The sequence below is a fragment of the Hyperolius riggenbachi genome, chromosome 7, assembly GCF_040937935.1.
Source record: "Hyperolius riggenbachi isolate aHypRig1 chromosome 7, aHypRig1.pri, whole genome shotgun sequence".
Lineage (NCBI taxonomy): Eukaryota > Metazoa > Chordata > Amphibia > Anura > Hyperoliidae > Hyperolius > Hyperolius riggenbachi.
The window spans coordinates 158,709,023-158,734,759 of record NC_090652.1 but is presented as its reverse complement, the minus strand read 5'-3'; the positions used below and the strand labels follow the sequence as shown (position 1 = coordinate 158,734,759).

The 25,737-nt window shown below is 45.0% G+C and overlaps 1 protein-coding gene across 1 annotated transcript in view; it reads left to right on the top strand.

Annotated features, from left to right (window-relative positions):
- The first annotated feature begins 2,940 nt into the window (after nucleotides 1-2,940).
- PDILT (protein disulfide isomerase like, testis expressed) overlaps nucleotides 2,941-25,737 on the top strand; it is a 102,717-nt gene continuing 79,920 nt past the window's right edge. The window contains exons 1-2 of the mRNA XM_068246862.1: nucleotides 2,941-3,258; nucleotides 13,769-13,975. Of these exons, the coding sequence (XP_068102963.1) occupies nucleotides 3,054-3,258; nucleotides 13,769-13,975 (412 nt within the window). The 5' untranslated portion in view covers nucleotides 2,941-3,053. The remainder of the gene's footprint in view (nucleotides 3,259-13,768; nucleotides 13,976-25,737) is intronic.

Here is a 25,737-nt window from a genome sequence, read left to right as displayed (position 1 = left end):
CCTCCAGCCCACTATAGCCCCTATGGAGAATGTAGTCCTCTACAGAAAACAGAAACAGACACAACTGACATTATCAACCCAGTAAGTGTATGAGGCCTTCACCCTTTTCTCTTGGAAACTCTGTATAAAATAGCAACAGATGGTAATGAGTGTAACTACTGTCTGTTGAATTACTAGCAAATTAAAATGTAATAACGTGCTGGACAGAATTGCTGGTGACACTTGCTGTCTATCTGATTCATGTTGTTGGCTACAAATCGATAGCTGGAAGTGATCTGTAGCTAAATTAATTTATATTGCTACTCCATAGAAATAGTGATTCTGTACCTACAAATCATGATGAATCACTAGCAGGGCTGGGCAAAGGCAGAGGCTCCTTCTCGCTCGGCCATATGCAGAGGGGCGTGACAGTGACTTGTATCCACTGTCAGTGCTGCTGCAATCCCTCTTCAGCCCTGTCGCAGCATTTCAACTCTGACGCCCTCTAGTGGTGTCTCTCATCACATGTGCCGCTGGAGGGAGTCATAAAGATGAGATGCTACATAATACTTGGGGCACATCTGGCTATCTGTACTTGGTTGCAGGAGGCTACCTTATACTGGGAGTACATCTGGCTATACTGGGGATGCGACTACCTAATATTGGGAGCATATCTGTCTATCTATGTTGGGTTGGGGGGAATGACCTAATACTGGGGGCACAGCTGGCTATCTATACTGGAGAAGGGGGTAAGTAATGCTGGGGGCATATCTAGCTATCTATAGTACTATAGTGGGGATGGGGGCTACCTAATACTGGGGGAGGGTGGGAGGAACTACCAGAAGCACATCTGGCTAGCTATACAGGGGAGGTGGCTAACTTATACTGGGGGCACATCTGGCTAGCTATACTGGGGAGTGGGCCTTTTTTAAAGTTAGCGATTGTGTTTCTAAAATCCAGTGAAAATAGCAAAAAGCCTTTGAAGAAAAATCGGATTGTAAAAATCACAAAGAAATCGTACTGCGTTTGCATTTTGCTGTGTAAAGCAGCCAAAACTTGTTTCTGAGTCTGACACCTACATGCACTTATACTGCTCAATAAGATCACTTTCAAAACTCAAATGCTGTAAAATGCTTTAAAACCACATGGGAAACAATGTTGTCTGAAGTCAGTTTGGACTTTGAAAAAATATGGTTGAAAGGAAATGTATATATATTCACTGAAGACTTTGAGGGAAAAACTACTGTGTCAGTGGCACTTTGGACCAAACACTATACAGTGGAGGAAATAATTATTTGACCCCTCACTGATTTTGTAAGTTTGTCCAATGACAAAGAAATGAAAAATCTCAGAACAGTATCATTTCAATGGTAGGTTTATTTTAACAGTAGGAGATAGCACATCAAAAGGAAAATCGAAAAAATAACGTTAAATAAAAGATAGCAACTGATTTGCATTTCATTGAGTGAAATAAGTTTTTGAACCCTCTAACAATAAAAGACTTAATACTTAGTGGAAAAACCCTTGTTTGCAAGCACAGAGGTCAAACGTTTCTTGTAATTGATGACCAAGTTTGCACACATTTTAGGAGGAATGTTGGTCCACTCCTCTTTGCAGATCATCTCTAAATCCCTAAGGTTTCGAGGCTGTCTCTGTGCAACTCTGAGCTTGAGCTCCCTCCATAGGTTTTCTATTGGATTAAGGTCCGGAGACTGACTAGGCCACTCCATGACCTTAATGTGCTTCTTCTTGAGCCACTCCTTTGTTGCCTTTGCTGTATGTTTTGGGTCATTGTCGTGCTGGAACACCCATCCACGACCCATTTTCAGTTTCCTGGCAGAGGTTGTCGTTAAGGATTTCACGACACATGGCTACGTCCATTTTCCCGTTAATGCGATTAAGTTGTCCTGTGCCCTTAGCAGAAAAACACCCCCAAAGCAAAATGTTTCCACCCCCATGCTTGACGGTGGGGACGGTGTTTTTGGGGTCATAGGCAGCATTTTTCTTCCTCCAAACACAGCGAGTTGAGTTAATGCCAAAGAGCTCTATTTTGGTCTCATCAGACCACAGCACCTTCTCCCAGTCACCCACAGAATCATTCAGGTGTGCCTTCTTGAGCAGGGGGACCTTGCGAGCCCTGCAGGATTTTAATCCATTGCGGTGTAATGTGTTTCCAATGGTTTTCTTGGTGACTGTGGTCCCTGCTAATTTGAGGTCATTCACTAACTCCTCCCGTGTAGTTCTAGGATGCTTTTTCACCTTTCTCAGAACCATTGACACCCCACGAGGTGAGATCTTGCGTGGAGCCCCAGAGCGAGGTCGATTGATGGTCATTTTGTGCTCCTTCCATTTTCGAACAATCGCACCAACAGTTGTCACCTTCTCTCCCAGCTTCTTGCTAATGGTTTTGTAGCCCATTCCAGCCTTGTGCAGGTCTACAATTTTGTCTCTGACATCCTTGGACAGCTCTTTGGTCTTTCCCATGTTGGAGAGTTTGTAGTCTGCTTGATTGATTGATTCTGTGGACAGGAGTCTTTTATACAGGTGACTAGTTAAGACAGGTGTCCTTAATGAGGGTGACTAATTGAGTAGAAGTTTCTAACCACTCTGTGGGAGCCAGAACTCTTAATGGTTGGTAGGGGTTCAAAAACTTATTTCACTCAATGAAATGCAAATCAGTTGCTATCTTTTATTTAAGGTTATTTTTTTCGATTTTCCTTTTGATGTGCTATATGCCACTGTTAAAATAAACCTACCATTGAAATGATACTGTTCTGAGACTTTTCATTTCTTTGTCATTGGACAAACTTACAAAATCAGTGAGGGGTCAAATAATTATTTCCTCCACTGTAACTATGCTGATGGCTTATGTTTCTTGTGACCCTGGTAAGTAAAGCCTCGTAGTAGTGTTGGAGGCAGCAGCTTGTCTTTGGCAACTATTCCTGGATATAATTTAATCAGTTAATGTGACGTGTTAAAATGCCACTTGCTCTCTGATAGTGTTTGACTATAACTATCAGGGCTGAAGGGATTTACTTCCCCTTCTTGCGAGCTGCTGTAAGTGTTCAGCCAGAATGAGGACTTTGCTCCTTGCACTCTTCCTGCTCTCTTCTTATGCTCTCACTATTGCTGAGGACTCAGATGGGAAACCAGGGAAGGGACCCAAAGCTAAGAAGCACAAAGCACCCAAAATCAAGGAGGAGGACAATGTTCTTGTCCTTACAAGCTCAAACTTCGCTCGGGCTCTCAAAGCAAATAAATATATACTGGTGAAATTCTGTGAGTATGATTATTATTGTTATGTATTTATATAGCACTGATGTTTAGGAACAGCACTTAGCAGAGTACATCGAATAATTCATGTCACTGGCCATTCTCCATAGGAGCTCACAATGGTCAACAGTGTGTGTGGTGCCTGGAGAACAGCACTTCAGGTGTATGAAACCTTATGGTAAGCCGGTGCCAAGTCTCGACCGGATTGCTCAAATGGTCCTGGAATCAACCAAATAAAAAACGAGACGGCACACTACAGGCTGCAAATTAGTTGCTGTGTAAGCCACTAACTTCCCCTAGTAGTGTGCCGCCTTGTTCTTTATTTGGTTGGTGCTCACAATGGGCCTGATTCATTAAAGTTACCACGCTGTCGCAGCAGGGTTAAATAGTTCAGCACGACTTAAATAAAGCATATGCGCGCTACCTGTGTTATTAGCAGCTAGTGATGTAACGCGACCATTATAGATCACTAGTGCGGCCGCCAGCCAAGTATCGCCCTTGTTTTACGGCACTAGCATGCAGCACTAACAAACAACGGCTGATACTAAGGAGCACACGCTACACTGCTAGTAACACAGGTAGCGTGCGTGCGCTATATTTAAGTCGCACTCAAGTACTTAACCCTGCTGTGGCAGCGCGGTAACATTAATGAATCAGGCCCAATCAGAGATGGTCAAAGAGATGCAAGTCATTTCTGCTTGTATACTAAATGGTAAGCAACTTGAAACTGAAAACATCATAATAAATTCCTGTCATTTTTGATTAGTCCAACTTTGAGTTTCATGCAATTTACATGAAATTTGAATGGAAGTAGAAATGATTTACATCTCATTGATAATCTCTGACATAATCTAGAATAAGACATTGTAGCTGTTGCCCGTGGCCACATGTTACCTCTCTATTACCTATCTGTGCAAAACTCCTGATTCTTTTTTTCTCTGTATCAATAAAAATAAATGCTGATATGTCAGTGTTTTTGATTTCTATAAATGCCCCTCGCATCGTTCTGCAATAATAAAATAAAGGTACAGAGGAAAAGAGTCTTTGTTTCTTTGCATAGTGTGTCACCTTTAGGCTTCATTCACACCGGGACATTTGATTGCTCAGTTAAAAGCAACATTTGTGGTGGCATGCAATGTTACGTATGCAAAGAACTGACTAATGTGCACCTTCATTTACAGAGGAACTGTAATGTATAGTATAATGCAGTAAATTATTCAGGATACTCATTGTACCTTAAATATTCTGGTTTCAGCCTCAGAAACACTTCCAATATTTATATATTGCTGTATATTGGTTAGAGATGGCTCGAACCTCCGATTTTCGGTTTGCAAGCCTCGAACGCGAACCTCCGTAAAAAGTTCGGTTCGCGCGAACCGCAATAGACTTCAATGGGGAGGCGAACTTCGAAAATTAGAAACATTTATGCTGGCCACAAAAGTGATGGAAAAGATGTTTCAAGGGGTCTAATGCTGGGAATACACGGGTCGATCCGGCGGGCGATTAGCCGCCGGATCGACCCCAGCCGCGTCCCCGGTCGTCCGCGCGGATAGATTACCGCTCGTCCCTGCCGGCGCTTCCTTATCAGCGCTCGATTCCCGGCCATTGTCCGCCGGCGGCGATCGAGCGGGCGGGGGTCGAGCGGTTTGATCGGGCCAGCTGAATATTATCAGCTGGCCGGATCAGCTGGTCGATACACAGTACAGAAAGTACCGTGTATCCCCAGCATAAAGGTGCCCATGCACTCGTCAGATTAGCAGCAGATAGATCATCAGATGGATTTCTTATCTATCTGATTTTTTTTTTGAAAATTTTTTACTAGGACAGAATTCCAATAGATTTCATTTTTTGCCATCAGATTTCCATGAGGGCCAATGCAAAGTGATAAGCAATCTCAACAGATCGACCTGGATTTTCCACCCTGCCAGTTCGTTGGAAATCCATCGAAATCGATCGAAATCGGCCGTCGATCGGTCGATTGACCAATCGATTTGCAATCGATCGATCGATTTTGATCGATCGATCAGCCAGAAAATCGGCTGAGTGTATGGGACCCTTAATGCTGGGAATACACCATACAATTTTCTGTTAGATTCTTCTGTTAGATTTTTCTGTTAGATTTTCTGTTAGAATGCATGGTTAGATTATTTTCTGTAGAGAATTGTCATTACCTCTGGTGCATTGTCTTCTGTTTATCTCTTGCTGAGTAGAACAATGCCTAATTGCTGGGCAGATAGATGGTAATGCTGGGGATACACGGTACGTTTCTGTACTGTGTATCGACCAGCTGATCCGGCCAGCTGATAATATTCAGCTGGCCCGATCAAGCCGCTCGACTCCCACCCGCTCGATCCCCGACGGCGGACAATGGCAGGGAATCGAGCGCTGATAAGGAAGCACCAGCGGGACGAGCGGCAATCGATCTGCGGGGACGCGGCTGGGGTCGATCCGGCGGCTGATCGGCCGCCGGATCGACCCGTGTATTCCCAGCATTCGATAGATAAATTTCCAACATGTTGAACTTTATATATCTGGCAGGTAAATCTAACAGAAAATTGTATGGTGTATTCCCAGCATAACATCTGAGTTTTTGCATGGGGGAGTGGGATATACACCAAAAGTCCCGGGGAAAAATCTGGATTTGACGCACAACAGCGTTTTAAGGGCAGAAATCACATTGCATGCTAAATTGGAGGCCTAAAGTGCTAAACATCTTGCATGTATCTACATCAATCAGGTGGTGTAGAGTACTGCTTCACAGTGACAGATCAAACTCACTGTGTAACGCACCGCAAACAGCTGTTTGTGTAGTGACGGCCATGCTGGACTGGTGTGCACCATGGCGATAGTGCAAGCCATGTCGGTTTTCAAGGTCATATGGTCACCGGGCTGAGGTAGCTCAATGACAGAACAACAGTGACTGTCCAGCTGATCGAATTTGGTCTGTCCACAATGAAGCAACGACCTTATCTTGGGTGTGCCCCCCCGAGACACTCATATAGCTGGCGGTCGTTGCTTCATTGTGATACGCAAGCCCCTTCACTGCGGCAAGGTAACGATCACGAAGGGGAGTTGACACATGTACATGCCTTTTGTTTTGTTGTTACAGCTGCAGTGCAGCCAGAAAAATTAGGCAGGCATGTACACGCACCAGAAAAATGATCATAGCAGAGGTGGCAGAGAGTACAGATGGCATTGCTCTCACGCTGAGCCCTGTGATGATTGCACTTTGGTGATGGCTGCCGACGGAGTGTTAAGTGGGGTGCCAGAATCAGAGCAGGAGGAGGAAGATATGTCATGCTTCCGTGCGGAAGATGAGGTGTTCTGTGTTCAATAGTCAGCTACGTCCTGACAATATTGGGGGTTGATGGCACGTGCCTTCTTCTGAACACTGTACTTTGGTCGAGGGCCGCATGAAATCACGACAGCGCGACTTCGAACAGACCTGACGGATAACCTGCCTCTGGCTCTGCCTCTTGTTTTGTCCATATTGGGGGGGATGAAGTGAAAGGTATGCACTGACTTGACTAATACAATGTACGGTTACACACGTGAAGTGAACAGGTTGCAAGAACTGCTGGTACAACAATGTGCGATTACACAGGTACAGTGAACAGGTTGCAGTGACTGCTGGTACAACAATGTGTGGTTACACAGGTGCAGTTAACAGGTATGCACGGACTGGTATATAAAACAGCGTGCGGTCACACAGGTGCAGTGAACAGGTATGCAGTGACTGGTATTACAAATGTGCAGCTGTCACACACACGCACACACACACAGGTAATGTGAACAGGTGCAGTGACTGGTGTTATATAACACTGCGTGCGCTCACCTAGGTAGGTTGGTGCACTGAACAGGTGGGTATGCAGTGAGTGGTATTAGAAATGTGCAACTGTCACATACACAGGTACCGTCAACAGGTGCAGTGACACTGCGTGCGCTCACATAGGTAGGTTGGTGCACTGAACAGGTGGGTATGCAGTGATTGGTATTACAAATGTGCAGCTGTCACACACACAGGTACCGTCAACAGGTGCAGTGACACTGCGTGCGCTCACGTAGGTAGGTAGGTGCACTGAACAGGTGGGTATGCAGTGATTGGTATTACAAATGTGCAGCTGTAACACACACAGGTACCGTCAACAGGTGCAGTGACACTGCGTGCGCTCACATAGGTAGGTTGGTGCACTGAACAAGTGGGTATGCAGTAATTGGTATTACAAATGTGCAGCTGTCACACACACTGGTACCGTGAACAGGTGCAGTGACATTGCGTGCGCTCACATAGCTACCTGCGTTTTATAAGGCTGGGGGAACCTAATGATGTAGTGTGGGGGCGGGTCGAGCTCGCATATAGTTCGCGGTTCATCGCAAATGCGAACCACCGAAGTTTGCGCGATTAATTTTGCGCGAACCGTTCGGGCCATCTCTAATATTGGTATGCATATATCCCCCCACTAAGGATTAGCCTAGGCTGTTTATTATGAAGTTTATTATTCCCCACCCACCCCCAAGCATTCTGGGGGACCAGAATATATTTTCTACTGCCTTTGGAATGCTTAGTAAATAAACATTCCACAGAGATCATTTGCCAGTTTTAGAGATGTTGCTGCCCAGGATAAATTGATAAATGAAATCAGGGATAAGAAAGGTTTTACAATGAACAAAGACTGACTAAATAATTTATAAATTGATATTATAAAAAAATAGCAATTTTATTTATTTTGTTATTTTGACTACAGGCAGTTTCTCTTGAAAAGGAACCTGAGGTGTGAGTCCTATGGAAACTGCCACATTTATTTCCTTTTTAACAATACCAGTTGCCTGGCAGTCCTGCTGATCTTTCTGGTCAGTAGGGTCTGTATCACACACCTGAAAGAAGCATGCAGCTAATCTTGTCAGTTTTGTCATAGACATCTGATCTTCATGCTTTTTCAGGGTCTACACCTTAACCAGCTGAGCGGTCTGGACGAGCTCAGCTCGTCCAACACCGCCAGAGGCTGCCGCTCAGGCCCTGCTGGGCCGATTTTCACCAAATAAAAAGCAGCACACGCAGCCGGCACTTTGCCAGCCGCGTGTGCTGCCTGATCGCCGCTGCAGCGCGGCGATCCGCCGCGTGCAGCGGCGAAAGAGGGTCCCCCCAGCCGCCCGAGCCCAGCGTAGCCGGAACAAACAGTTCCGGCCAGCGCTAAGGGCTGGATCGGAGGCGGCTGACGTCAGGACGTCGGCTGACGTCCATGACGTCACTCCGCTCGTCGCCATGGCGACGAGGTAAGCGAAACACGGAAGGCCGCTTATTGCGGCCTTCCGTGTTACTTCTGGCCGCCGGAGGCGATCGGAAGAACGCCTCCGGAGCGCCCTCTAGTGGGCTTTCATGCAGCCAACTTTCAGTTGGCTGCATGAAATAGTTTTTTTTTTATTTAAAAAAAACCCTCCCGCAGCCACCCTGGCGATTTAATCAGAACGCCAGGGTGGTTAAAGAGACTGAAGTGAGAATAAATCTCGCTTCAGAGCTCAAAGTTAGCAGGGGCACGTGTGCCCCTGCTAAACTGCCGCTATCGCGCCGCTAAACGGGGGTCCCTTCACCCCCCAAACCCGCCACTGCAACACTTGGTCGCAGACTTGGTCGCTCCTGGAGGCAGGGCTAACGGCTGCAGCCCTGCCTCCAGTCGTGTCTATCAGCGGCGCATCGCCGCCTCTCCCCCACCCCTCTCAGTGAAGGAAAACTGAGAGGGGCGGGGGAGAGGCGGAGATACGCGCTGACAGACGCGCGTGGGGCAGGGCTGCGGCGGTTAGCCCTGCCCCAACCAGGAAGCGCTCCCCTGCTGCACCGAGGGGATTTGGGGGATCAGGGACCCCCGTTAAGCCGCGGGATAGCGGTGGTTTAGCAGGGGCACACATGCCCCTGCTATTTATGAGGTCTGAAGCGAGATTTATTCTCGCTTCAGACTCTCTTTAAAGGGACTCCGAGCACCTCTCATGGGTATGCGTTTAAGCCAGACGACTTCCAACAAAGTCGTGCTACGATCCCTCTGGAGGAGCCTCTTGCAATGGCCATGCATGTCACTTCCTCTTCCTGCTTCATTCAGTGATGCACTTCTCTAACAGAGAAGACAGGGGTGACCCGGAAGTTATAACATAGCCAAGATGGCAGCCGCGATTTTTAAATTGAAATCGAACAAAAACTATTTGGTGTAGAAAGAGGAGAGCACAAGCTACAGAAAGGTATGCATTTTTAAGTACTTTGCAGTACTGGTCGGAGTCTCTAGGCCTACCCATGAGAGGTGCTTGGAGTCCCGTTAAAGTATTAGAGGCAGAGGATCAGCAGAACAGCCAGGCAATGTGCATTATTTACAAGAAAATAAATATGTTAGCCTCTATACATATATCACCTCGAATTCCCTTTAAGGTGCTTGAGTAATAATATAATATAATATATATATAATTATATATATATATATATAATATAATCTTGAGTGTATAATCTTACCAAATCTACCTAGAAGAAGGGTAAAGTGAGTGAATTTACGTTGAATGGATACTTTAGGTAGTCCCTCATCATATTGCATAGAGGTGGTGAGATTGTGCAAACAAGTCTGTAATAATATTGGGCACCATAACATTGTTCACAGCGTCAACATGCGTGATTGTAGAAATGCACTGCCTGTTCTGTGTTGTACCAACGGAAACTGTTGCATGCGATTGCAACAAATGAGATGTGAACTGTTCATAGATTTTAAAGAGATACCGTGACCAAGAATTGAACTTCATCCCAATCAGTAGCTGATACCCCCTTTTCCATGAGAAATCTTTTCCTTTTCACAAACAGATCATCAGGAGGCTCTATATGGCTGATATTGTGGTGAAACCCCTCCCACAGGAAACTGTGAGGACCATGGTCCTGTCAGTTTCCTGCCTGTGAACCTCATTGCATTGTGGGAATAAGCTGTTTACAGCTCTTTCCATCTGTCAAAAAAGCAAGCAGCAGCTACTTCCAGTGACATCACCTGCCAGCAGTAAAAATGTCATCATGTGATAAATGTCAAAATGGAGAGAAAAGCTTTTACAATGGGCAAACACTGACTAAATCATTTATACATAATTATTGTAAAATTGAAGCACTTTTTTTTTATTACATTATTTTCACAGAGTTCTTTAAGGCTGTTTTCATACTTAAAGTGTGCACTGCAGTGCGATGCCCTGCTCCCGCCGCATTGCATTGCAATGCAATAAAATACAAACATATGACCCTGTGGCAGAGTATGCTGATAGGGTCATATTGATTTGGCTCCACCCATGACCACACCCACATATTGGTGCATGGCCACACCCATTTTTGGCTGGAGCACCTAAAAGTGCCCTGGATCTCTTAGGATCCTAGCAATGCCCCTGATGTATGCCCAGTAATACAAGGATGAGGCGATCATAGGAAAGGAGCACACTATCATGTGGAATACAATAGGGAAGGGAGGACCCTGCCAGAGGCTTATGCCTGGTACACATCATGCAATTTCCCATCAGATTTCAGGTTAGATCATTTCCAACGGGTCCGATTTGATTTCCAATCGTTTTTCTGATCGATTTTCTGATCACTTCTACACAAAATCGATCAGAAATCAAATCGGATCTGTCAGAAATTATCTATTCAAACCATCTATCTGGTGGGAAATTGCATGGTGTGTTTGTGTACTAGGCATTACAATCTAAGGGCAGGGGAGGGTAACGTAATGCACATTTATATTACAAGTGTAAACGGGGCCTTAATTGCACCACGTTACATACATCTAGCAATGTATAGGCAGATTGACAATCAGGCTGGGTACACACTAGGTAGCGTTTGGCTGCATATGCGTTTGTGTGTTTTAGTGCGTTTTCTGTGCGTTTGCATTTTGCGTTTTTTTTCCTGCACATGCGTTTTTCTTGTGTTTTAATGCATTTGCGGTTCGCATATATAAATCGCATATGCGTTTTGTAAGCGTTTTGCATGCTTTTTTTTATGCAAGAAGGTGTACAGAGGCGCCGGAAGTATAAAAGTGGCTAAAAGGTTTTAAAATGTTTTGGTCGCGGTGGTGGACCGGCCGACCACAAACGGACAACAAGGCTGTTGTTTTTAAATAAATATACATAAAATTTATTCAGAAAGCTCCCAGCAAATAGTCGCAACGCGTTTCACGGGTAGCAACCCGCTTCTTCAGGCAATAGTGGGCAGGAGCAACAACACAGCGTGAAGTCTGGATGAAGCTTGGCACCTCTTTTTTTTATGCAGCTCGCTAGGAAGTCAACAGGAAGTGGAAATACATCAAACTGCATACAAAACGCATAAAAAAACGCACTAAAACACAATACCTCTGCATTACTATTGACTTTCATTATGTAGGCTTTAGATACATTTTTGAAAAATATGCATACTGTCCCTCTGATGGGCTCACAATCTAATCCCTGCCATAGGCATATCTCTATGTATGTTTAGTGTAGTGTATGGATCGTAGTGTAGGGCCAATTGGGGGGAGAAAAAAACATACATATTGTTAAAAATAACAATGTTATTTATGTATATAAAAAAAACACAAATTGCAGCAGCAATCGTATACACCAAAAGAAAGCTCCATTTAGTGAGAAGAAAAGGGCCTATATAATTATCCTGCCTGCCTTCATCCCAAAAAGGTTTACAATAATTTGTGCAAAAATCACAATTCAACAATGCCTTTTTCTCAGCAATAGTAAAGTTTCACTTTGAGCACAATATGTTATTATTTTCAAAGCTGAATTTAATACAGAGGTACTCTATATCCGGAGTATTGACTGATGCTTATTTCCCAAACTATGTTTATGCAATTGGTGAGAATAAATGTCATCATTCAGGCACTTTACACTAAGATAGGACTAAAACGGTTGTTATGGCACACTTCTGACTGTGATGTGCTGGACAAATATATTTTTAACACGTTTACCTTATTCTGCCTTCCCATACTAATATTTGCTAACCTTTCTTTTATTCTTCGAAGAGTTGATAAGAAGTAGCCACAACTTCAGAAATGCTTTGATGAATTCTCCTTGCATAACCTTGTATGAATATAAGGCAACAGGTTAAACACTTTATAGTGTTTAAAGCAAATATCACGTTACATTATAAATGCAGAACTTGCCGCCATATTAAAATTGACACCATAAGGTATTTTCTGTGACAAGTGTCATACATTTACTATAAGCAGTGGTTATTACCTATAACTCTCAGGCAGAACAGTTTCTAGACTATCTGGGTGGGAAAAAAAATCCCCTCTCCATACTAAACTCAAGGGGTGCTGCTAGGATCCTAGAAGAACCTGGGCACCAATGAGGCTGTACTGTTGTGTTGAGTATAGGGCTCTGTGGAAAAAGTGGGTGTGGTTATGATGTAATTTAGCAAATAAGGGAACCCTCATCAAAACTCAGGACAAAGATTTCCTAACACAAAAAACTACAGAATGTATCATACAAACAGCCGTACAGCAGTATACAGCCATATGGAACATAATTAGGCAGCATGTACCCCCTCATATTTAATCAATACTTTAATCCTCCAGCAAGGAAGTACTTGCTGTCTTGTCTATTTCATTGATCTCCTAGGAGAAAACTCAGGAGAAAAGTTTTTTTTTTGAATAGGGGCCTATGTCTGTTGTCCTGCATTTTGATAGACTAGGCAACAGGCTCAAAACAAAGGAATTGAAGTCTGAATGATTTTCAATGGCTCACACATACATTTTTTTTTTACAATCCCGACCAGTGCTATCTTTTGGGCAGTAGACCGTGCTGCCACTCCCCATATGCATAGCCTGCATCTATGCTGGAGTGGCAGTGGGGCCCTGTGGTGGAGTGGAACACTGTATCTTTAAAATATGGATGTGGTTTTGCTCTGGTAAAGTTTAAACCGAGAATAAGAATAAGTCCTAATACTGCCTTCTGAGGACCCTGCAGCATATTAGCGCAGCAAAGTGCACTCACACTCCCCTCTCTGGTCAGGGTGATCCTTCCTGTGTGATTCCATCATCTCCCGGTGCGGCATGTTATGTGAGTATGTAACTTCGGGGGCGGCATAGGTTCAAGGACATACATGCTGAAGGCCTGGATATCATTGTGACCCACCCCTTTTCAATTATCAATAAACCCATCCTCCCCAATCTGTAATTATAATTTATTGTGGCCAAAATCTATTAAAATTACAACCGGGCATCAATCTTTGGTAAATTTGATCACAGTCGAATCTGCTGGGGAATATCACATAGTGTACTTTTACACGGAAGTGCTCTAAGCATAAATCAGATTTACGGTTAAATTCCTTATTTCCTTTTGTCTGACTCTGACCATCCTAACCTAATTAAAGCTACCGTAATTGATTACTATGCGTTCCTGTTTTTACATACTGTGGAAGTAATACAGAGAAATTGTAAATGTAGCCAATGTTTTCTACAGGTAACAATGTTTTTGTGAGTTTTGTTTTGTGTTTTCACATTACAGTCTGTCTGTTTTATTTTAGACATTGCATTATCTGCTCCATCACAGACAGTGAAAGAAGAGTTCTCTATAGCTGCTGGACAGCTGAAGAAAGAAAAGTCAAACGTTAAGTTTGGCCAGGTTGACATAACCCAGGAAAAGGATCTTGGGAAGGAATTTAAAATCAAAGAATTCCCAACATTTAAATTTTTTGCTGATGGAGAAAGGAAAGAACCCATAGACTGCAAAGGTGAGGTGCAGATTATGCAGAAAACTGCTTAATAGCTCACAGGAGAAATGTTGTGTGAGGCAACCGATTAGCAAGCGTTCCCCTCTTGTCTGTACCTTGGAGTATAACCTTAGCTGCGGTTGCTACTGGTTACTCCTTCTGTCTGTCTTGTCTGGAACGAACGCTTGCTGTTGTCTGGTGTGAGGCAACCAATTAGCAAGCGTTCGCGTTATCTGTTTGTTTTCATTCTCCGTGTTCGTTTGTTAGTCAGATTGGTACATTTTGCCACTATTGCGCTTAGCGTGCGGTGGCCGTGCTGTTAACGCGCTTTGTCCCTGTTGCGCATATCGTGCGGGGACCGCGTTTAGCTAGTTCATTTGTTATTTTCCTTGGCGTTCAGATTGTGGTTATTTGCTGTGTCTTCCTTTCTCAGCTCTTGCTCTGTCTTTGCTCAGTCTAGTGTTGCTTATAGCAATCGCCTCTCTTGCGATTAGATTGGTAGACATTCACATAGTCTGTCTCTGTTCTTGCTTTCTTCTGAGTTTCCACTTTGTTGCCCAGTCTTGCTTAATAGTAGAATTTCAATCTGGCATCTGTGGCTGTACAGAGGGCTTATCTCTCTGTACTCCACAGCTCCATCTGCTAGTTGGAATTCTCCTCTACAAATCTATACTGGGTACTTTGCTCCTTTGACTGTGGTGATTTCCTTCTGCTTCAGCGCACATGGTGTGCGCTGACTGGAAATCGCCCGCAGATCATTACACATAGAAAGAATAACTAGTGCACAAAATATTGTACAGTTTGTCATTAAAGGTATCACCTAAACAACTTTTGTTGTTATGTGTTTGGATAGTGCACAATATGAAAGCTGAAATAATGTTTGTCAAAATACTTTTAATGTAGAATACACATTTAGTTACATTTTTTAATTCCGTTGGTCAACAACATACAGTATGTATTGTATTGTTATTTTTTTTTATTGTTTTGCCTTTACATAGCCACCAATTAAATCAGTGCGAGGATTGCAATTTTCTCATTTCAGCCAATGTGCCCTCCATAAACTGTCGTTGTCCTGCCCTCAGTCACTGCAGTTTTTTTTCCTCCTACCTTTGTCTGCAGGGACATTCAGATTGAGAATAAATTTTATTCGCCAAGTAGGACAGGTACACACCCAGACTTGCTTGTGGTACACATTGCCTCAGTCATAGAACATAATGCAAATATCAGACAATAAAAACAAACAATTTTAGTCACACATATAAGAATTAGGGTATGGGTTCAGTAATGCATGGATTTCAGATAGGTATGGGAGACTGAATTTTTTTTGTTTTGTTTTGAGCGTGTTGCTTGCAGTTGCGACTGCGTGCCAGACGATGATAAAGAAGCAGAGGATGGATTAGATAATGGCAGGGTCGAAGCTAAAGAACAGCTCCCACACTTTGCCAAACTTTTTCAGTAGAAAAACCGAACCTACGAGTAACCTTTTGGGTTTTGGTTGTGTTTCCCCCATCTCAGATTATTTGTGATGGTAGTACCAAGGAACTGAACACCTCAATTAAGATTGGGTTGAGTGTGGATGGGCACTTTCTGAAGTCCACAGGCAATTCAAAAGTTTTTGCTGCATTTAGGACATGCATGTTGTTTTTACCCCTAGCTATGTGAGGTAAATATTTTTTTGTAGGTAAAATACCTCATGAGGTATTTTCCTCTTCTTTTATCAATTCTGAAATATTTTTCTCCATTTCCGAACATGAGGTAAAACATGAGGTAAAACATGAGGTAAATGCATAGAGTGAGGTAAAACATGAGGCATTTCAGGGGTAAGCCTTCAGCAAATAAGTAATAGTCTTTAATTGTCTTCCATAAGTTAGGATAGTCTTTGGAAGATGTGTTTTGTTTTTTTTTGAGGAGGAGGGAAGGTGTATTTGATTATATAGCAACCTATGAAAAGTAAATTTATAGGCATCCATTATAAAAATAAATAAATCCAGCTCATTTACCTTTAGAGGCTGGGGGGAGGGGGTGGGATAGGAGCACTTTTAGAGGCTGGGGGAGGGGTCAGCACTTTTAGAGACTGGGGGTGTGAGTACTTTTACTTTTAGAGGCTGGGGGTCTGGAGGGGGGGGGGTTACAGCACTTTTACTTTTAGAGGCTGCTGGGGGGGGGGGCCCTCGGAGCACCTTTAACCAGAGGAGGGGGGGGGGAATCAGTGTTTGCCGCAGTTTTACTTAATTTTTTTTAAAATAGAGGCTGTGGGTTGGAGCATTTTTACTTTTTTTTTCCAACCAGAGGTTGGGGAATGGCAATGTTGGGGGGGAGGGGAGGGGGCGCGGCAGATGGATTGTACAGGGTTTGGAGCACTTTTTCTTTTTTAAAACAAAATGGAAGCTAGGGGGGGATTCGTTGGTCAGATCACTTTTACTTATTTCAGCAAAATATGGGGGCCCTGAACACAGAACAAGCTGAAAAGGCTCCATGTTATGTGACAGATATCACAATTCTGTCACAGCACTGCATTTATCATGTGGTAGAGGTAGGTCTAATTATGTGAGGTAAAAGACATGCAAACACACACCTTATTTCCCTTCAGAATTCAAGTGTGAGGTATTTCACTACTAAATACCACACATTTTTAGTAGAAAATTACCACGTGAATTACCTCATGCAATTACATGAGGTAAAACTTTACTTAAACTACCAGAATTCAAAAGTTGATTTTCCTCATGAGGTAAACCCAATTCCATGAGGAATTTACTAAACGCTACCAGAATTGAGCCCATTCTCTCTGCAGTATACACAGTCTCCATTTTCTCTGATGATGCCAAGGATGGTGGTGTCATCTGCAAACATAACCACCTTGACAGAGTTGGTGAATGACTGTTGTATTACTCATATAACAAGTGTGTCCATTATATTCCCCACATAACAAGTGTTGCTATTGTATTCCCCACATAACAAGTGTGTCCATTATATTCCCCACATAACAAGTGTTGCTATTATATTCCCACGTAACAAGTGTTAACAATAACAATAATATTTTTATAGCGCTTTTCTCCCTGGGGACTCAAAGCACTGCACTGTGACCTTGCATTATGCAGTCTCAAAGGCTAGGGGAAAGAGGTGAGTTTTTAGCCTTTTTTTAAAGCTGTCCAGAGAAGGAGCCTCTCGCACTGATTGTGGAAGTGAGTTCCATAGAGTAGGGGCTGTGTAGGAAAAGGCCCGAGCACCAAATGTTAAGTGTATCCTGGGAATGAACAGCTTCATCTTGTTGGCAGAGCGGAGGGTGCATGGAGGGGCATATAGTTCCAATAGATCTGTTATGTATTTGGGTCCCATGTTGTTTAGAGCCTCGAATGTCAGGAGGCAGATCTTAAAATGTATTCTCTATTTTACTGGCAACCAGTGAAGAGTTTGCAGTACTGGGGAGATATGTGAGCTGCGTTGGCTAGGAGTCTGGCTGCAGCATTCTGTACTAGTTGTAAGGGGCGCAGAACCTTATCTGTAGATCCGATGAAGAGGGCGTTGCAATAGTCTAGGCGGGAGGATACAAATGCATGAACCAGGGCAGGTAGGTCTTCAGCTGTGATAAGGTGTTTGATTTTTCGCTATATTTCTTAGATGGAAGAAGGAAGACTTGACGACAGCTGATACCTGCTGTCTGAGTTTTAGATTTCCATCCAGGATCACCCCAAGGTTTCGCACAGAGTCTTTATACTGTACTGTATCTCCCCCAATTGCTAGTTTGAGGTGGTGAGCATTTTGAACTTTATCCATCATGTGTGGACCACCTACCACCAACACCTCTGTTTTGTCAGCGTTCAGCCGCAACCATCTGGTGTTCATCCAATTTTGTAAATCCACTAGACACACATTTATGGATGCTGATGGGTCTTGGGTGCCAGGCTTGAAGGACAGATACAGTTGTGTGTCATCTGCATAACAATGGTATCCTAGGCCATAGTTCTGGATTATTTTGCTGAGTGGGAGCATGTAGACTGCAAAGAGTAATGGTGATAGTACAGAACCCTGTGAACTCCATAGGCAAGTGGCACTGGATTAGAGTAGTGTGTGCCCAGACATGCCCCAGGTAGCATTCATAACTCACACCGCTAACACTATACCTGAACTCCCCTTCCACCAACCAAACTTCCTACACCCCCAAATAATCTATGTATATATGTATATCCTTTAATATATATGTATATGTACATATATCTATACATAACAGCCATGACCGACACTCAATCTGCTCTTACTCAACCCAATAAAGAATGGATACACTCCTTTACAGTTGGAGTGATACTTTATTGTCGGCTATAGCTGGATCACAACACATACAGAATAACATACATAACAATAAAACAATCATATTCAACAGCAATGTAAACAAAACATCAGATTGTTATTATCTCTCCCACTTCATCCCCCCTACTAGCTGGTGGCGACCGAGGAGCCCCATCTTGAAGAACTTCCACTTACAACCTGCATGAAACCAAACGACCAGCCGTCCGAACCAGGCCTGGACGTTTCCTGAGCTTACATGCCAAGTGGAAGTTACTCACCCGTACTACCAAAAACACATTCAACTCCCATAATTTGCCAAACCAGGAATTTGACCTCTCATTTTTTTTCATTCTGACCCCTCAGCCCCATTTTGCCACCTTCACTAGTAGAGGGGACCGCCGCCAACGCAAGCCTGCGGTGACGCCTTACTGCAGGCGCGCCCGCCACAATTCCAAGGCCACCTCGAGCCTGTTCTTAATGGTCTGGTTAAACAAGTCCGAACCCACGTCAGTCAGATGTACCCCATCTGGCCCGAGGTATATGTCCCTACCCTCTAACTCCACATGCCTGACCACCATGTCCCCAGTATCTTTTAAAAACTTTCCCATGGCCCTATTCACTTTCACCCTTGCCCTTTCGACCACCTTGTGACAGCGAGCAAAACGCCACACCCGGCAAGGAAGCATCTCTGACCACACAAACCTGATCTTAGGGATCATTGTGCGGATTGCCCTCAAATCTGTCTTCATGGCTCGCAGCAACGCTCTGAACGGTACCTGACCCATATCATTCCCACCTAAGTGCAACACCAAAATATCTGGCCAAGGGTATGCGAGTAACTGACTCTTGAAAAAAGACAGGAACATTGGCCAGCACATTCCCCCCACCCCAAACCAGAAGACCCGTGACACACTAATGTCTAGACCCAGTTGCCGGCCGCTCCGCCTGAGCGCTGAACGTCTTTCGGCCCGGCGCACATAAGAGTGGCCAAGGATCCACACCACACACCGCCCGACACCTGTAATAGACAAAAAATACACCCACTTGACTAATTTCCAGTAACAGTACAGTCAATCAGTCCCCTTAACCTTTGTTATCCCTCCCTCCCTGCCTACCCAAAAACCCTCACAATATTCGACTCACAGTACCTCAACCCGACCCGGGCGCACGTACGACCAGAACCTACTCGACTGCCACCTTCCAATCCTCATTAGTGTATTTTTCGATAAACCCAACCGCGCAGCCTCGGTCACCGCCCCTATCCGGAAGGAGTGCGATGCATATTCCCCGTTTTTTAACCCCAGCCTGTCCAAGCACTGTCGCATAACTGCCACAAATCGGAATCGGGACAATGCCGACCCATCCTCATGGATTAAAAGGTTATTTTTAAAATCCCGGGGCCGAATCGCAATGTAATCCCTCCAGAGGGACAAAGGGCATACCGCACATCCAGGCAAAGAAAACAATGGCAACTGTGATCCCTTTCCTGACTGGTCAGTTTTGGACTTCCTTATCAAAACCGTAAGAGATCCCCCTTGCTCCCACACATCGTCTAGTAGTAAACCCCCCGACCCTTGCTTGTTTGCACTTACTATCTCGCTGACTCGCAATGCCGCATAAAAAGCCAAAGCGAACGCCAGCCGGAACAGTTGTACCTCAAAAACTGAAAAACAAATCGTCTCTAACTCCCAACACATCCCCTTTAGTATCTCCCATTAAACCGGCCGCCTTTTGTCAGGTCGTTTATGCTCCTTCCTCCACCCTTTCAGCGCTTGTCGTACTGCAAAACCCTTAGTAAAATCCTCCCACCCCCGCAGCTTGGCCAAAAAGGCCAATTCTGCCACCCGCCGATCCATAGTTGCCGGTGAAACCGCAGATTCCATCCAGAACCCAACCAACCACAGAAAAAGGTCTTTCCTGCCGTCTGCATCATCATTTAAACACCACCGCTGTTGCCAATCAGCCCACTCCGACCAAACCTTGTTGTACGCCGACCAAGTACTTGGGGCTACCGATTTCTGAATCCATTGTTGCCGTCCCCCTACAGTATGTCCCATACGTGCTCCGGGCAGCGTTCCCCAATCCTCTGTGCTCCGGGTGCCAACGTCCAGAAACGATCCCACTGCGAACGGGACAATGCATCAGCAATCTCATTTCTTACCCCAGGAATATGCACAGCTCGAAAATGCATATTATACTTCAAACATGACAGCACAAAACACCGGAGCAAGCGAATAACTGGAGGGGAGGATGTTGACATCGAATTGAGTGCAGCTACCATGGCCATGTTATCAGACCGGAAGCTCACCGCCTTGTTCCGTAATTCTTTTCCCCAGATCTCCACTGCCACCCACATCCAGAGTCAGCCCACCCGAAACCGACCTCATCGGAAGGAGAAGCCACCGAAACATGCCCATCAGCACCACAAGTCTCAGTGTAACACCCATCAGGACTGTGAATGCCAGAGAAATAGCCATCGACACCCACCGAGCCATGCCCACCACCTTCCAGGGACCGTCCAAAAATACCAAACCTGCCACAATACCCATTCGATGTGTCCCTTTCCACAAAGCACCCACTGCTGATCTAATTAAAGGTACCAGGAAATATTTCTCCCAGGATCTCCCAGAACACTTTGAAGCTCCGCAGAGATCCCAGGAGGGCAGAATGATCACCAGGCTCACACGGAGAACTATCAAGAACCCCTATGGAACCAATGACAATTCTGGATTCAGAATTACCAAGACAAGCATCAAGACCAGGGCCTTCAGGGACCACCTCTGGGCAGGCAGGCAGGCAGGCAACATCAGAACAGGTTTCCACCGAGGAAGCATCTGAGCAGGCTGGCAACCGAGACACACTTGGGCTTTCTGGGTCACAGTACACATCGGGGTACACTAGCCCAAGGGGAACCTCAGGACACGTCGAGGGACTGCCAACCTCAGAGTCCGTCACGACAAGACCAAAACCAGAACCGGGCAGATAATCATCATGAGCAGTGGTCACATGCACTGGACTTTCAAAAGAAGGCTTGGACTCAAACCTAGAAATCTCTGTGACTGTACTGGTATCTACCCCATGTTCATCATTGACTACACAAGACTGAAGCTCCTCCAGTGCTGCAACAGTAGTCAGCACAACAGCAATGCCCACTGAAGTGGGCAAAACCTCAGACGGATCTGGGGGGCAGGAGGTATCTCCTAGAAGTTCTGCACCCTTTAGGAGGGACTTGGAAACCTCCAAAACATCAACTAAGACCTCAGAAATGTCATTTTCCAAGTTTTCTATGAAGGGTTCTGAACTATCCATGTTACAGGGCTGAACATTAAATACCTCCTGCAGGCAGGGCAGATGTCCCAGGAATGGTTCCACCATAAGCTGAGACTGAATTTCATCATCATGAGCGGGATGTACAGGAATATTTACTGGAACACACACTGACTCCCTAACTTCAATCTCACTGCACCCAGAATTCTGCGTAGCAGTCAAACTAGCTTGCAACTCCAAAACTGCAGAAAAACAGGTGAGAATAGTAGCAATACCTAGACGAGCCTCTAGGGACACTGCAGGGGATTCTAAGCAAGGCCATATTGACTCATCCAGAGTACAGGGTGCAGAATCAGCATTTTCCTCAGAGCAAGAAAGGGACTCACAACTGTCAGTGCGAGTGGAAATCATATTTTCATTCATGGTACAGGGCAGGTTCAGAGAAAGCTTCTCTGGGCAAGGCAAAGAAGCTGCAGCATGAGATTCGCAAAACCGAAGCGCTGTCTCACTCTTAGATTCGGCTAACGATGTTGAATCCGAGGAGTCAGAAGAACGCAAAACTTGCGAATCCAAAATCGCTTTAGGTTGTGAAACTGACACTTCCATAGCGCAAACCTCCGCAATCTGCAGAGCAGACTGTAAGGCGCTCCGGACAGAAACACTGGAGCAACTGTCACTAGGCAACGGGCCCTTACAGGTGTGAACAGGGTGAGACAAAGACTCATTAGCAGAAGAAATAGCGACAACAACAGGAGAACGTTTATTAGACATATTAATTTTACTTTTGACGCTGCATAATTTAGGAATTTTCCCCATAGCAGGATCTCAGATGGAAGATCTTAAAGATCTGTTTTTAGATCGCATAAATTCAAACTGCACACAGTCAGGAGAGAATCTTTCAGGATTCGCACAAGAATCAACCACAGTGGTACACCCATTCATTTCAGATCGCACAATGTCAAGACTCACATGCTTTACCCCAGAAAGGTAGGAACAATCAACCGACAACGATGTCTCTTTATTGGAATCAATTGATTGGTGTGTGTGCAACTCATCCAAAATCGTCTGCCATACATAAATCACCAGATCCACATCACCCTCGTCACATTCTTTGGAATCAATCAAAAGGAACATAGAATCGAGACAATCATTCAAGACAACTTCGCTTTTTGCGATGTAAAAATCGCAAAAGGCTTCCCAATCAAAATCAAATTCCTCCATCAAGGCCCCAATTTCCCATGAGGCAAATGGAGGTTCAAACTGTAACGATCGGTGTAACACAGAGAGGGTCTGATTACCGGTGATCTGTAGTATCACCGAGAATACAGATATATACCCGATTATTGATGATCTGCAGTATCACCGATAATCAGATATATCTCTAACCTCTGGACACCTGGGTAATAAGAGTGTTTGGTGCAACAGAAATACTTTGAGGACTGCACCTGAGGAGCAGGTGCCCAGCAGTAAGGAGTACTGCACAGTAACACGTTCCTTCCGCAAGCCTGAGACTCTCCCGAGGGAGGGGTCAGGCTAGGAGTAGGAAGGACAGAGTGTGAGTGACACCAAGGAAGGGTGTCACCCTCAGGTCTGTGAGCTATCTCTTGACTGAGGAGATAGCTCTCGAGGTCGGGCAAGCCGGGTCGGCAACAGACAGACAGATCAGGGACAGAGACAGGAGACAGATGCGGAATCCTAAGACAAGCAGTGTTCGGCAACAGAGTATCAGATATAGCGAAGTACCTAATCAGAGATCAGAAGAGTAGTCAGGAAAGCAGAAGGTCATAACAAATAATCAACAATGCCTAGTCTTGGGTGTGAGCTCCTTGATCATCAACACCCTGGAACTGGTCTGAGTATAACTAGATGGTAAAGCTAATTCCTAGTCTGAGGTGTGAGGTCCCTGGTCATCAACACCTAGGAACTGGTCTAGATAATAACACAGATAATATACAGTTTTCCCTAGACTGAGGTGTGAGGTCCTTGATCATCAACACCCAGGAACTGGTCTAGATAATAACACAGATAATATCACAGATACTGACAAGGTCTGAGTGCTACCACGTAGTGATCGCAACGCCAGACACCAGAGAAATGACCAGCACCCAGTATATATACACCAGCGCTCTCCAGCGCCTCCCCTAAGTGCTGGACCAATGAAACCTGATAGAATTGTCAGCTGATCGGCTAGATCAGCTGACACCCTTCTGACTGCCATAAAGGCTCTGCCTCTCAGCGCGCGCGCGCGCGTCCTTCTGAACCTGTGTGGACTATCAGTCCCAGCCACACCAGACGTGTTGTAATGCATCCGTTGGTTTGAACGCGGGGCCAGCCGCACCGCTGTCAGAGCATGCGGCGGTTTCCCTGCGTTCAGCCATACTGCTAGTGGTAAGCCCACGCGTGCAAACCGTTGTTCACTGGGTATGCGGCGGTTTCTCCGCGCTCCGTCAGGCTAGTGGATGCAGGCCCATGCGCGCAAGCTGCCATGTTAAACGCGGAATCAGCCGCCTTACTCTGAACACTCGCTGTGGCTTTTCCGCGTTTTCTCACACAAACAAGCCAGTATCAAGATAATCTCCATATGGGTGGAGATCAGGAACAAGAACAGATTTTTTAACTGCTTTAATATAGTGTGCAATCCTACCTATAATAGGATCCACATAAGCTTTGGATTGGGGCAAAAACCCCGGAGACTGAGTAACATCATTGTAAACATCAATAGGGAGTGTTTTATTCAGATGCTTGCGATTTTTAGTTTTTCCCTTTTCAGCAACTTTGCATGTCTGCTGTTTAAATGCAAGAAACGCATCCAGGCAGTTCTCTTGCACCTGCTTGGAAGCTGAAGTGGCAAGAGAAACATTGAACTGATTATCATACTGAATGGTTTTGCACATTTCAGACTTGACAGAAATAACCTCTTTATTTGTGGTTGCTATGGGAAACGAATTTTTTGGCTGACAAGCCGAATCAGCAGATTGGCCTGCAAGCACCAACTCATTGACATATGGTAATGACAGAGAGATGTTGCATAAACTAATCTGATCAGCATCTTGCACAGCAGGAATAAACTCATAGAAATAGCCTGGCAGGGGAATTCTAAGCTTACGAGAAAATACATGAGCCAGAAACCTGCGAGGGTTATGTCTCAGATTCTTGTGTCTGGCATACTCATCAGCCCACACAAACAGATCCCCTTGGAAAAGATTGTAAGCAATCTGACCACTCCAAGTGGAAATATTGGTGGCCTGAAATTCAGGATTTGCCAAGAATCTGGAACATTCTGATATGAACTCATCTCTGGTTTCAGAGTCCAGTATCTTAAACCTCTTAAAGACACAGGACCCATATTCGACCAAATCGTACAAATCGGAAATTCCCTCTACGCTGGGAATTTCGGTTTGGCTGGTCATACTGTAACGATTGTGGAATTCTCTCCGTGATCAGCGCACAGGACGTGCGCTGACACTGCGGAAATCCTCCACAAGCGTATAATTTGAGGGAACCCAGCAAAAGGTGCAATGCACCTGTAGAGGGAAATTCCTGTCGGCAGGTGGAGCTGTGGAGTGCAGAGGAACAGCTCCTCTGCCCTGCTACAGACGCCAGACAGGAATTGCACGAAGGGAAGAAACGCAGGGCAAGATAGCCCTGAAAGAGAGAGATTAAAGCGACAGAGGGTATGTGTGTCCACCAATCTAGTCGCCACCCTGCGACGATGAACACACAACCAGGAAGATAAGGTGAAAAGGCAATCGCCAGAGATGGCGGTTGCTAACAGCGACACAAGACCGAATAAGCACAGATGAGGAATGTATGTATGTCCACCAATCTAGCCGCCAACCTGCGATGGCGGCGACACAACAGAGGAAACCAAGTGAGAACGCAATCGCAAGAGAAGCGATTGCGAAAGAGAATGAGCACAGGGATAGAATGTATGTATGTGCCCCAATCTAGTCGCCAACCCGCGACGGTGCACACACAACAGCAGAAACGAAGTAGGAACGCAATCGCAAGAGAGGCGATTGCCAGAGGTGACACAAGGCTTAAGCAAGACAGGGCATGAGAGTAGCAAAGGCACAGCAATAATACAATGAGAAGATAAGGAAAATAACAAACGCTAACTAAACGCGAACACCGCACTCATTCGCAACAGCGAATGCGTTTACTGCGCGGTCTCCGCGTGTTAAGCACAACAGAGACAAGCACGCCTAACTAACCACCGACAGACAAACATC